Raw genomic sequence first — 14,691 nt, forward strand, 5'->3', positions numbered from 1 at the left:
ACAAATTGAGGTTAAAGATTGGAGCAATTATTATGCTGTTAAGAAATCTTAACACCAGAAGGGGTCTTTGCAATGGTACAAGACTGGAAGTTCTCCAATTGAAAAATAATGTCATAATAGCTAAGTCTTTGACTGGCTCCTCTAAAGGTGAAATACATGTCATTTCAAGAATTGATTTGACTCCATCTCAAACAGGGTTGCCGTTTCAATTGAGACGTAGACAATTTCCTGTAAAACTTGACTTTGCTATGACCATCAATAAGTCTCAGGGCCAAACGCTTAAGCGTGTTGGCATTTTTTTTACCTGAGCCTGCATTTGGACACGGTCAACTTTATGTTGCCTGTTCAAGAGTTTGTGAAAGAACGGATGTAAAATTAAAAATTATTGATGGTCCTCTGCAAGGCGAGCTTAAAAATGATGGAAAGATCTGCACAAGAAATGTTGCGTACAAAGAGATCTTTGACATGTGAATTAACATTTTATTATTTAAATCACCTTTATTTATTGAGCTAGCGGTGGCTCTTAAGAAATGTACCGCCAGTGGTTTCCTTCATTGCACTCTACTTTAAGCAATTAAGCAAGTAGAAGGGGGAAACCCCGTGGGGCACTAAGCAAAGGGGCGTCCTCGCTGCCTGCCCTGGGTAATTCAGTTTGAATTAGCAGACACCTTTGCACAAATCATTTTAATTACAATTTATAATATCTAGAACAACGGTCATTTCATATGACCGCAGGGCTTTCTAGTATAATATAATACTATATGTAAGTCATACCTCAATAAAATAAGGAAGAATAACTTTTGGGAGTAATATCCATGGTCATTCCTCTGGTGGCCTTGTTAAAATGTGCAACCTTTACTGCTGTTCCTGTGAAGATCATAGTGGTGGCACTCATTCCCTTTGATTTGCTTTTGAGTCTCCTCACAGTTGACAACTCCGTATTAGATCACGGCACTCTCACTATCATTTCATTACCTGATATGAAGAAACTTCACAGTGAATTAAAGAAATGACACAGAAAGGTTTTACTAAAGGTATCTTATATACATATATATTTTATTTTAAAATGTCTCATTGAGTATATACATTTCTTTAGTTTTTCCGAGGGAACATTGAACCTAAGTTTCAAAACACACAAAATAAATCCCCAATACTAAACAGTTTTCACTTTTGGGTTACAGAAGTCAAGTTTTCACAATCACAAAGCATAAAGTACAGGGTTCTGAAACCACTTTCAGGCAGATCCCTCTCATTTGCTGCACGCAGAGCATTTTGGAAACCTAGACCCTACGATACAGTCCTTACAAATGATCTCCACTGTGGACCTCCCTTGGCCCCCAGAAGAAACAAAGGAAATGGAGGCAAAACAGAAATAAAGGAGTAACCTCAGGACTCCCCAGACAAACACAAAATACTATGGAAGGTTGGAAGAGGGGAGGACACGAGATTCTCCTTCAAGTACATCATAGTAGAAAACAGTACATATACAGCCTCATTTGGTCACTGTCTACCTGGTTTTTACATGAACAAAACATCCAAGATGCAGAGGAAAAATGAAAGCTATTTACAGACAACATCATGGACTAGAAGTGCAGTACTCCCCAGACTGGCACTCAAAGAGCTGCCACGATGCTGACATATAAGTCAAATTGGGCTGCTCATGTAGTGTCCTTTGAAAAACCCCAGTGTACTCACACATCACCCACGCAAAGCCACAGATTGCTCAGCAAGGTGGACTAAGGTGTGCAGGCTGCGAAATTTCTCTGCAATTGTAAATCCTCAAAAATCCAAGTTCCTGCCTGACCTGTGATGGTGCAGTGGATAAAGCATTGACCTGGAATGCTGAGGGTGCCAATTCGAAACCCTGGGCTTGCCTGGTCAAAGCACGTATGGGAGTTGATGCTTCTTGCTTCCCCCACCCCTTCTATCTCTTTTTCTCCTGAAATAAATAAAGTCTTTAAAAAAAACCTTTATAAAAAATCCAAATTCCTAACATATGCTTTTTCGTTTTTTCTTAGATCTGATAACTTTTTGGGTCAGTGTGGTTGTTCTTTGCATAGACGGTGACTCTCACTGCTTTATCCAAATGTCCCAGAAGGATTAACTTACTGAAAATAGAATCTCATAAAAACTTAACAGCTTCACTCTGAAGAGAGTGAGGCTGCTGAGTCACTTAAAGAAAGGACAGCTCCTCCAGCTGTGCTGGGAAGAAAACCACTGGCCACTCGTAGCCTTGTAAAGAAGGTTGACTGCAAATGAGAAAGGAGATGAGATCAAGAGGAGAATCAGAATTTTAAGGATGTGGGAGAGATTTTTCTAAGTGTTTCCATACTAGTCCTCTTGATAAACCAAAAAACCCTACGTGAATGGCCAAGATCTGAGGCCAAATCTGGGTCTGGGACTCTTATCCCTACCCATCAATAGCTATCTACAGCAGCAGGTCTTCCAGAAAGTAAGCAAATACATAGAAGAGTGAAAAGAGTGAGCACAGCTGAGTTCATGCAGCCCCAGGGAGGTTTAGGTTGCTAACAAAACACTAAACACCCGAAATTTCCCAAGGCTGAATACTGTAGAAAAGAACTGAAAGTCCCACATTTTCTGGCTTTGTCCTATTAGACAGCTGAGTCCTTGGCCTCACCCAATTCTCAGCTCTTCCTCTGAGCCCAAGAACAGCAGTTATGTAAGCACCACCACAGCAGAACGCACTCTATTCCTCAGACTGCTGGCACCACCGACCTCAGGTGTTCCCACAACACAGGTAGGATGTTGCCTGGAAAACGCTGCAGTGAGGATGGAGTCTGAGTTTGCTCTCTTTAGGGAAGAGAGTGTCACCAAATATTCTACAGAGCAGGGGCCAGCCCAACAACGAGATTTAGAACTGAAAGAGCCTTTCATTAAAGGAAGTGGCCATGCATACCCCAGGACAACCATAAACAGCTGACTCGGAAAACGAAAGCTTTTTATTAAACAAGACTTCCTCTGAGGCAGTGAGGGCAAGCAGATTTGACTCTAACTCAGATACATAAGATTTCAGAACCACGACGTATAAATAGGTTCTGCGGAATTTTGAGTGTTACCTTTTGACCTTTCCAGGAATGCTCCAGGAGCCAGCCTGGTAAGTAGACAGTTACTGCCCTGCATGGGACTGTGTGCGGCCTGGTAATGAGGCCGGGACTGAGGAAGCTCAACTCACAGAGCAGTATCAGAGCCGGGGAATTTCCTATGAGCATTAACAAATCATTTTTTCCACATTTGATTTATTTACCTCATTTGTAGTTTCCCTCCCCTCCCCAAACAGAATCATGGCTTCAACTAGCTACTGAGATCTTTCTGCTCGAGGGGGCTTTTAAAATAATTCCTAGGTACCTTTCTGATTAAAATCAGTAGGACTTAATGCTCAAGAATTGGATAAATTGAATAAGGGGGTTACAGAGATTTTCCTGAAGCATGTCTTGGCAGTAAATGGATCAATGAATTGAGTAGAAGGTTGTCAAGACATCTACACCCAAACTCGGATTCTCATGGCTCAAATAAAACTGGAGAAATTCAAGACAGGGCTTACATAGAAGCCCAGGAAAGGAAAAAAATGAAAGGCAATGGGAACATGGGAGAGCAGTGACTGCTTCTGAGGACAGCTCCTAAAGCTGCTGCGCAGCCCTCCAGGGAAAACTCAAGTTTCCAATCTGTGTGGCTCTGAGGGTCAAGGCAGGAACAGACAAGAGACCACACTGCTGTAGCATGCGTGCACGTTTTTCCAGAATATAATATTCTGCTTGAAAGCTAAGATTTATTGGAGGAGGAGGGAAGCTGTCAGATGAACACTCCTAACAAGGCTGTAGTCCAATTCTTCCCAGGCAACATTTTCATGACCTCCCTGGGGATGAATTCCCACAGTATTTCACCTGCCAGACTGGACACTGTTTCCATACTGTGGGATGAACTTAGAATAGGAAGGGTCCAGGCCATTTCTAAGAAAATGTATGTAACTTCAGGACTGCAGACTATGAACTATCCAGTGGAACGGTTCCTGTCTGCTCCTGTGGGAAGGGCTTCAGACAAACGAAAAAACTGGAACTCACTCTCCAGCATTTGGGGGGGGGGGGGGAATCACACCAATGACCTCTTTATTGGATGTTTAATTACAAAAAGTTGTCATGATGGTGATGATACCACAGGAGCTCTTCAGGAAGAAGAGTTGGTAATTGGATGTTGCTCTACAAGGACCCCCAATGCAGAGAACCAGTCTAAAAGACAGAAGGGATTTCTAAAAATATTTTGCAATTCTTCCTGGCAGTGAAGCAGCAGGTAGAACTAATCTGTCTACTCTGCTGATGCTCAGTGAGGAACACTCAGAGGAAGAGGGACAGTGGGAATTGGGGTCCGAGTGGTTGGGTGGCAGGGACATTTCTGTGGAGAAGGAGCAGATGCACAGCATGAGAATGACCAGCCAACCCAATTCAAATTCCATTTTATCAGATTCAGTCTGTGTGGGCCTTGCTGAAAGACGATGGCAAGAGTAGGCCCACTGTTTCTTGAGACTCTGACACGTGCACGTTGTTGGGAGTGGTCTTGGAGACAGTCACAGCCCATGGAGCCTGGATTCAAAGTGGAGGAATGGTCCTGATGTGATGTATGATGAGCTGACTGATACAAGGGACTTCCTAAACAGCCCTGCTAAACACTGCTTATATCTGTCCTCAGGGCACAGCAGGGGATGGGCTGGAGGTCAGAAGCAACCATTCCAGAAATGAAAAGCCAGATTCCGAAACCTCAAACCACACAGGGGGGACCCTTAAGGACAATAGAGGAGCTGTTGGTCCAAAGAAATAGCCCAAATTTCATGAAAACACTGCTTTAGTGAGAAAATTCAACTCAAGAACAAATTATTACACAACAAAGACAGCACTCTGTCAGCCAGGGCACTGCTCCAGATGGCTGGGGGTGTGGACTGCAGGATATGGCGACAGCCCGGTTTGGACTTTGACACACAAATTCCTCACACAAAATTGGAAAGTCCCCGGCCTGTTCTATGGAAACAATTAAGATTCAAGGAATAAAAAAGGAAAAAAAAAATCCCTGCCTCACCCCATCATCACCATGAAAGAATAAAGAGAGACAGAAAGAGAGACACATAGACATCATTCCCTGAAATAAACCTCAAGCTTACGAGAAGGCGGGCACTCACACTTTCTGAGGCATGATACCCAATTTTCCAATGCAGCACTTTTAACCCGTAGAGAAAAGGGCAGCTTGACATCAGGCTGAAGAGTCTTCTGCCAATTAGACCTGAAAATTAGACCCCAGCACTCCAGACAAAATAAATATGATGTGTATACCCAAAGTAAGAAAGGGCTACCTAGGAGGCCTACTAAAGGAAACATAAGAAACACTCCATAGCAGCCTTCATGTTTTGCTTCTGTTGAGTATCCAGACCTGTTACAAAAGAGGAAACTGAAACTTAAGGATCCTCTTGACGCACAGCCAGAGGCCTTTGGGCAACAAATTCCCCATCTGGGATGGGAAGAGGTGGCATCACCTGGAACTCTGCAGGGCACTTCCCGGTCCTACCCTGCCCAGAGGCATCCTAGCTTTCTTCCTTCTGATCTAACAATCCTGAGCCGTTTCATGACAGTTTGTTCCCATGTATTAAAGGGATGACATATACAGAAATGTCATCTCCTGAGCCCAGTCGGTCATTAGATATCCGCCATCCTCTGTCCTTCAGGATGCCGCGGGCACGCATCACCAGGTCCTGAGCAGCCAGTGTGTACCTGTGCAGGGAGAAGCAGGGGTTGGTTATCAGTGCAGTACCAGGCAAGATGAGGGCTCAGGTGAGGCCAGAAAGGAGGCATCACTACAGCTATGGAAACAATTTTCAGCTTCCCTTAAACTCTCAAAAAGCCTAGGTCACATTTCCCTCACATGTGAGACACCTAATGTAAATTATTTTTCAGATGGTAGGTGGACAAAGACAGAATGACCTCCTAAATTATTCTGTTGCTCATTCCTCTTTTGAGGTTTTTGATGATGTCAAGGAGAGAGTCTCAGTTTGGTGCTAGTGTACTGTCAACACGGACCTGCTCAGGCTTAGAGTTTTCCCTGGCAAATGTGTCTAGCTAAAAAAAGTACATGGCAAAAATGAGCTTTTATTTTCGGTCTGTTTATTTTTAGGACAAAGAATAGTCATTTTCCATTTATGGTAGGGGTAAATCTTTTAATTTTTTACAGACAGAGAGTGAGTCAGAGAGAGGGATAGACAGGGACAGACAGACAGGAATGGAGAGAGATGAGAAGCATCAATCATTAGTTTTTCATTGCACGTTGCAACACCTTAGTTGTTCATTGATTGCTTTCTCATATGTGCCTTGACTGCGGGCCTTCAGCAGACCAAGTAACCCCTTGCTGGAGCCAGCGACCTTGGGTTCAAGCTGGTGGGCTTTTGCTCAAACCAGATGAGCTCACGCTCAAGCTGGTGACCTTGGGGTCTCAAACCTGGGTCCTCAGGCCCTGGCCGGTTGGCTCAGTGGTAGAGCCTCGGCCTGGCGTGCAGAAGTCCCGGTTCGATTCCCGGCCAGGGTACACAGGAGAAGCGCCCATTTGCTTCTCCACCTCTCCCCCTCTCCTTCCTCTCTGTCTCTCTCTTCCCCTTCCGCAGCGAGGCTCCAATGGAGCAAAGATGGCCCGGGCGCTGGGGATGGCTCCTTGGCCTCTGCCCCAGGCGCTAGAGTGGCTCTGGTTGCAAAAGAGCGACGCCCCGGAGGGGCAGAGCATCGCCCCCTGGTGGGCAGAGCGTCACCCCCTGGTGGGCGTGCCGGGTGGATCCCGGTCGGGCGCATGCGGGAGTCTGTCTGACTGTTACTTGTTACTCCCCGTTTCCAGCTTCAGAAAAAAAATACAAAAAAACCAACCAAACAAAAAAAAACCTGGGTCCTCCACATCCCAGTCCAACACTCTATCCACTGCGCCACCGCCTAGCCAGGTGGTAGGGGTAAATCTTTTAAAATAAAGTTATTTTCAAAAAGTGAGTTGATTTAAAGAAAACTATTAATGATATACAGGTAGCAGAGGAATATAGCAAAAACATGTAAGATTTATTGGTGAAGGACTGATAACCCTTAGAGCGGGTGAGCTCCCCCACCTACCCCTTATCTATGCCCCCTCTCCCTCTCCTCCTGACCACTGTGAGCAGAGTGAGGGGGTCACAGAAATTTGAACATAAGATTGTTCATTGAAATTTAAACTGTAAACTTAAGCAAAGGAATAGCTATGATATAAGCTGACGGAAAGTATTAATATCTAGAGAAAGACTAACGTGGGAGGTGACTTGGGTGGATTTGGGCCTACGTTAGCCTTGAGGCATAAAAAAACCGAACAAGACATTGGCAGGTGTCTATCCAAATACTGATCAGGACAGAGACTGTCTTAGCCTACAGATTTAAAGAAATTTAGTTTCACTGGTGGGACCATATTTACTGTGGTTGGATTACTCTCTTAGCCTATGTTATTCAACATGATTCAACTTTATTCTGATTTCATGTTCACCAACTAACTTGTTTATGACCTGCTTCCCTGTGTGGGCCTGCCTACAGGGAAAGAATGAGCTGGTCAATTATACTTTTAAGAATATCAGTCAGTTATATTTTTCCATGTAAATGTCAACTGGCATTTTGGTTTATAGATCAATCTTGTAAGCTTGGTTAAGGTAAGCCCAGGTCTTATAATGAATCTATTCTTTGTATGTTGATTAAACTAGTTTCTGAACCTGAAAAGCTAAAAGCCAGACTCTGATAAATCACCAAAATAATAAATGTCACCCTATAAGGAAGCCAGCCTCTGGGCCTTGATGAGAGACCACCCTGATATTACTAGTGGCCTTTCACTACTTAGGATATTTTTGCCTCACTTTCAGAATTACGAGTTTATGGAATTCAGAACACCAGAAACTCTCCATTTTTTTCTATTAAAACCCTTTATGAATTTACCAATTCTCATGTCAAAAGAGACCTGTATCTAGCCCCTAGCTGCACTGTTTAAGACCAAGGTCTGTAGCTGATGGTCTCTGGATTGTTAAGACCCCAGGTTGTGGCCCTGGCTGGTTGGCTCAGCGGTAGAGCGTCGGCCTGGCGTGCGGGGGACCTGGGTTCGATTCCCGGCCAGGGCACATAGGAGAAGCGCCCATTTGCTTCTCCACCCCTCCCCCTCTCCTTCCTCTCTGTCTCTCTCTTCCCCTCCCGCAGCCAAGGCTCCATTGGAGCAAAGATGGCCCGAGCGCTGGGGATGGCTCCTTGGCCTCTGCCCCAGGCGCTAGAGTGGCTCTGGTCGCGGCAGAGAGACGCCCCGGAGGGGCAGAGCATCGCCCCTGGTGGGTGTGCCGGGTGGACCCCGGTCGGGCACATGCGGGAGTCTGTCTGTCTCTCCCTGTTTCCAGCTTCAGAAAAATACAAAAAAGAAAAAAAAAAAAAAAGACTCCAGGTTGTACAGTCTGTGGAACTCAAATCTACTTGTATCACCCAGGCAGCAGATACAAGGTGGGAAAGCAGAGGCTATTTTATTTTAGTTAATACACAATAAATGCTATTTTCTTCTGGAGGATGGGTGTTAATTGAGAAGGAGAGACATTCCGTTTTTCTACTGGTATTGAGAGAATTATCAGCTTAGAGGTGGGAATCTGTTACACCTGAAGGAAGATATAGCTAATTAGCCCTCTCTAAGGGTTCTTCTGTTGAGATCAGCAAATACATAAAGGCTTCCAAAGAGGTCTTTGGCTAAAGAGATAAATAAATGTCCCTAAATTCAAATATTGCAGCTTGTATGCTATGTTCAAAAGCTCTTCTCAGGTGCTCATACCAAGTTACTCTTGGTTTTATATTAAATTGTATATCTGAGATATAACCACATAGGGAAAGGCTACCACAAATATCAAGAGTAACCTGGTGACTGGCTAGGTGTGGACCTTAGCCTTTAAGTTCAGAAACTTGGCTGAGTCAATATACCAAGTAGATTCATCTGTCAGGGCTGAATATACTTTAACCCCGCTTATGAGCAGACTAGACAGAAAATTATGGCAAACTATGGGAGAAGATCACTGATAGTAAAAGAAAAATACTCAACAATGTATAAAAAAAAAAAAAGAAAAAGAATTCAAGATAGCTCCTGTGGCACGTGCAGAGGTATATAGTCCTGTAGGCCTCAACAGGTCCTGCAGTCAATAGCAATGACTGAGAAATCGAAATGGGGGTTAAAAAATGTCAAATGGGGGATCTGGCCTGCTGGCTCAGTGGCAGAGTGTCAGCCTGGCTTGTGGAAGTCCTGGGTTCGACTCCTGGCCAGGGCACACATTAGAAGCACCCATCTGTTTCTCCACCCTTCCCCTTCTCCTTTCTCTCTCTCTCTTTCTCTCTTCCTCTCCCACAGCCAAGGCTCCATTGGAGCAAAGTTGGCCTGGGCCCTGAGGATGGCTATATGGCCTCTGCCTCAGGCACTAAAATGGCTCCGGTTGCAATGGAGCAACATCCCAGATGGGCAGAGCATCGCCCCCTGGTGGGCATGCTGGGTAGATCCCAGTCGGGCACACGGAGGTGTCTCCCTGCCTCCTCGCTTCTCACTTCAGAAAAATACAAAACAACAACAAAAAGTCTAATGAGTTTTATTTAAGTCATGATAGAGTATCATTCATGGTTAAAGGCAATTCACCATGCTGATATTGCTATTACTGGTGACTTAGGTTATTTCCAAATTGGTCAAAATTAGCTTTGGTGTTTTAAAAGGCAGCATTACATTATGAAGAAAAGATGATTACCCAGGACACTCATTTCCCTGAAAGCTCTAGGTAATTAGTTTTATTCTTAAAAATGGTTGTTGTCTATTCCAAGATAACTTCCCTTGAGGCTGCATTTCTTTTCACAATCCATCCTGTTTTCCCTTTTGGTGTTGAACTTCCTGAGAAAATGAAATCCATTCTTGCTTTCTTTATTTCTTGTTTTCCATTTCTTCCTTAATCTCTTACCAGTAGGCCCAGCACCCTATTAGTCTGTTCACTTAAAGCTTGATCTAAGGGCTTCTTCTCAGTACTCATTCTGCTCACCTTACTCCAGCACAGATCCTGCTAATCATCTTGCAGTCTGTCCTTAAAGCCTCGAGTCTTTTCTTCTTGAATTCTCCTTCCCTTTGCAGCTTCCATGCCAACGCACACTTCAAGTTATCTTCCCATGGCTGGGCTCCCATGACACATGGCACAAATTCTTCTCTCCAAAGCTCCTTCCTAATCTCCTTTGTAGACTCCAGTTAAGACTTAGGAAGCAGCCAGTAAATGTTAATATTTTCACTTTCAAGGTGGGTCTTCCCCATCTATCTTCCTTAGTTAATGGTATTCCCAGTCTCTTAGACAAGAAACCATAGTCATCGCCTGACCGGGTGATGGCACAGTGGGTAGAGCATTGGCCTGGGAAGCTGAAGACCCAGGTTTGAAATCCTGAGATTGCCAACATGGGCATGGGGTCAGCAGCTTGAGCGTGGGATCATAGACATGACCCCATAGTCACTGCCTTGAGCAAGGGGTCACTGGCTCAGCTGGAGCCCCCTGGTCAAGGCACATATGAGAAGTAATCAATGAACAACTAAGGTGCCACAATGATGATTTTCATCACTCTTCCTGCCTGTCCATCTCTGACTTTTGCTAAAAAATAAATAAATAAAAATAATCCAGTCATTTTCAATGCTACCTTTCACCTTGATATTTTTCAATGATAAAATCCACAAGGCAGAGTAGGACTTCTAAATGTTTTATTATCTACTTTAAGTGTATTTCATTAATGGTACATGGCTAATTTAAATAAAACTAATCTTATAGATGTAAGTTAGATCTTTTTCTGCCATCATTCATACATGCAGATAGACAGACATACACTTATTTTGTACCTTCCACTTACTGTGTTTTATTTTTCTTTTATTCCTGCTTTCTATCAGGTCAATAGCTTTCTTTAATACCTTTTTCTTCCCTCTGTTGGTTTAGAAGTGTTCGTTTATTAGGTAATCAATATTTATGTCCTCCTTCTGAAAATGAAAGGATTGTAAAATGCCATCTTTCATTGTCCATGTTGCTACCGACTATTTTCATTTCACCTTGTTTTTTTTTAAAAGACTATTAGCTTATATTAACATCATTTAAAACTTATACAAGGAAACCCAATATACTAACTTCTTTGCTTTTTTTTTTTTTTTGAGAGAGAGAGACAGGAAGGGAGAGATGAGAAGCATCAACTCATAGATGCGGCACCTTAGTTGTTCACTGATTGCTTTCTCATATGTGCCTTGACCAGAAGGCTCCAGCTGAGCCAGTGACCCCTTGCAAAGCCAGCGACCATGAGATCATGTCAATGTTCCCACGCTCAAGCTGGATGAACCTGTGTTCAAGCTGGTGACCTCAGGGTTTCTAACCAGGAACCTCAACGTTCCAGGTCAACACTCTGTCCACTGCGCCACCACCAGTCAGGCCTAACTTCTTTGCTTTTTTTTTTTTTTTCCTCCTTTTTTGTATTTTTCTGAAGCTGGAAACGGGGAGAGACAGTCAGACAGACTCCCGCATGCGCCCGACCGGGATCCACCTGGCACGCCCACCAGGGAGCGACGCTCTGCCCACCAGGGGGCGATGCTCTGCCCCTCCGGGGTGTCGCTCTTTTGCAACCAGAGCCACTCTAGCGCCTGGGGCAGAGGCCAAGGAGCCATCCCCAGCACCTGGGCCATCTTTGCTCCAATGGAGCCTCGCTGCGGGAGGGGAAGAGAGAGACAGAGAGGAAGGAGAGGGGGAAGGGTGGAGAAGCAGATGGGCGCTTCTCCTATATGCCCTGGCCGGGAATCGAACCCGGGACTTCTGCAAGCCAGGCCGACACTCTACCACTGAGCCAACCGGCCAGGGCCTAACTTCTTTGCTTTTTGAAGTTCATTCCTTCCTTCTGGATTTGATTTTCTTCTGTGGAAGTACATTTTTAGTAATTCTTTTTAATAATTAAGGCCCATGAGGAATAAACTCATCCAGTCTTTGAACCACAAAATTCTTTATTTTTGCCTTTAATTTTGGATGATAGCTTTATTGGGTATATATTACTTTTCTTTTTTAAGACTTTATTCATTTTAGAGAGAGAAAAAAGGGGAGAGGAGCAGAAAGCTTCAACTCACATATGTGCCTTGACCAAGCAAGCCCAGCCTTTTGCACCAATGACCTCAGCATTTCAGGTTGATGCTTTATGTATGCACTATGCCACCAGAAATCTGTCAACTTTATTGGATAGAGAATGCTAGAGTGAACATTATTTTTCCCTCTGCAGTTTGGAGATAAGATTCTATTTACTTCTGACTTTTTTGTTGAGAAGTGTGTTTTATACAATTTCTTTGTAAGGAAATGTCTTTTCTCAGTGGTAGGTTTTTTTCTTTTTTCTTATTTAAGATTTTTATTTATTGATTTTAGAGAGAGGATAGAGAGAAACTCAGTAGGAGGAGGGGAAGCATCAACTCACAGCTATTGCTTCCCATATGTGCCTTGACCAGGTGAGCCCAGTGCTGGGCAAACAAGTGTGTGAGGCTTGCTTGCTTGCACTTTGCCTGATTGGTGCATGAGCACGGGGCAGCACCATGTGTGTGTAGTCTATGTAAGGCTGCGGGTGCTTGCCCTCAGGGCGGCAGGTTGCCTGCCATCATTGGGAGAGGTCATTGTTTGCTGGAGAAGGGGTTCCCTCCCCCACCTCCCTGGCCTGTTTCACTTATGAGTCCTGAGAGAGACAGAGAAGCAGATTGCCCTGCCTGCTTGCTCGACTGCTATTGTGAGACACTAATAAAACAGCATGGTGCACCATCCTCCGGCTCCACAGTTCCTTTACCATCTGCCCGAATCCCTTGTGAACCTGCGTGGCCATGGCCACTGGCCTTACACCCAGGGTTCTGAACCAGCGACCCTAGCACTCCAGGAGGATGCTTTATCCACTGCGCCACCACAGGTCAGGCTCCCTGGTAGCTATTTTTAAATTGTTTTCGTTTTGTTGTTGATGGTATTAAGTTCCACTAAGACATAACAGTGAGGATTCCTTTTTCTTTACCATACTTGGAAATTAGTTTAACTTCTTCAAACTGAGAAGATATTTTATTTTGGAAAATTCTTAGCTGTGAATTTTTAAAATATTTCCTCTCCTCTACTATTTATATTTTTTCCATAAACTCCTATTAGATCTTTTTACCTTATAGATTTCAGCTTATTTTCTTTTTATCTATCATATCTTTCAATTCAACTATTCCTGCTTTAGCAGTTTAATATTCAATCCATTCAGTGAATTACTTTATTTCAATGACATATTTTTTATCATTGTGAATTTCTACATTGTTCTTTTCCAAATCCATCTCTTCTTACCTTCCGATTCTATCACAAGTTTGAAGTTTCTCTCAACCTACTCTATTAAGTTTGGGGAGAGCTGAAAGGAAGGTTCCAGGCCCTGGCCGGTTGGCTCAGCGGTAGAGCGTCGGCCTAGCGTGTGGAGGACCCGGGTTCGATTCCCGGCCAGGGCACATAGGAGAAGCGCCCATTTGCTTCTCCACCCCTCCGCCGCGCCTTCCTCTCTGTCTCTCTCTTCCCCTCCCGCAGCCAAGGCTCCATTGGAGCAAAGATGGCCTGGGCGCTGGGGATGGCTCTGTGGCCTCTGCCTCAGGCGCTAGAGTGGCTCTGGTCACAACATGGTGACGCCCAGGATGGGCAGAGCATCGCCCCATGGTAGGCGTGCCGGGTGGATCCCGGTCAGGCGCATGCGGGAGTCTGTCTGACTGTCTCTCCCTGTTTCCAGCTTCAGAAAAATGCAAAAAAAAAAAAAAAGGAAGGTTCCACTATACCTGATTGTTCTTTCTCATGGTGGGTTTGAAGATAAGACGTAGGCTTCTCCTCAGTAGAGGTTAAACATTGTAATTTTGTGCCCTAAGTTATCTATAGAGATTTGAAGATTTGCCTTTACTTGGAGACACTAGGGGTTTTCCCGGCCCTAGAACATGCTTTGTTATTTATTGGCTTATGACTTCTGTACCGTGTGGGTGGTACAGAAGTCATAGGTTTTGTGGGTGGTACAGAAGTCACAGGAGGTTTTGCTTTTCCTGGGTGAGAGGCCTACCCAGCCAGTTCCCTCTCCTTTTAGAAACTCAGCTTCAGCAGCTTCTAGGAAGACCAGCCTCAACCTGAGTGGGAAATGTAGGGAGAATCCCTGGGTCCTTGTCTTCCAATGCTGTTGCAGGAGCTCAGGCCTTCTCTAATGAGCCATCTGTGCAGACAACTGAAGGGACAGGTCAAATGCTACCTTCAATAACTTAACAGTGAGGCCCTGGCCGGTTGGCTCAGTGGTAGAGCGTCAGCCTGGTGTGCAGGAGTCCTGGGTTTGATTCCCGGCCAGGGCACACAGGAGAAGCGCCCATCTGCTCTCCACCCCTCCCCTTCTCCTTCCTCTCTCTCTCTCTTCCCCTCCTGCAGCCAAGGCTCTATTGGAGCAAAGTTGGCCTGGGCGCTGGGGATGGCTTTGTGGCCTCTGCCTCGGGTGCTAGAATGGCCCTGGTTGCAACAGAGCAACCCCCCAGATGGGCAGAGCATCGCCCCCTGGTGGGCATGCCGGGTGGATCCCAGTCGGTGCATGCGGGAGTCTGACTGCCTCCCTGTTTCCAACTTCAGAA

General features: G+C 44.8%; 1 protein-coding gene across 3 annotated transcripts in view; it reads right to left on the bottom strand.

Moving 5' to 3' along the window:
• The window catches only part of PPM1H (protein phosphatase, Mg2+/Mn2+ dependent 1H), a 372,339-nt gene that overhangs the window by 12,453 nt on the left and 345,195 nt on the right, over positions 1–14,691 (bottom strand). For 2 of the 3 annotated variants that reach the window (XM_066258891.1, XM_066258889.1), the window contains one exon: positions 1,036–5,771. The exons of the other annotated variant lie outside the window; for it this stretch is intronic. In XM_066258891.1, the coding sequence (XP_066114988.1) occupies positions 5,624–5,771 (148 nt within the window). In that variant the 3' untranslated portion in view covers positions 1,036–5,623. Of the gene's footprint in view, positions 1–1,035; positions 5,772–14,691 lie in introns of those variants that run through there. 3 annotated transcript variants of the gene reach the window in all.

Source organism: Saccopteryx bilineata, chromosome 2 (genome assembly GCF_036850765.1).
Source record: "Saccopteryx bilineata isolate mSacBil1 chromosome 2, mSacBil1_pri_phased_curated, whole genome shotgun sequence".
Lineage (NCBI taxonomy): Eukaryota > Metazoa > Chordata > Mammalia > Chiroptera > Emballonuridae > Saccopteryx > Saccopteryx bilineata.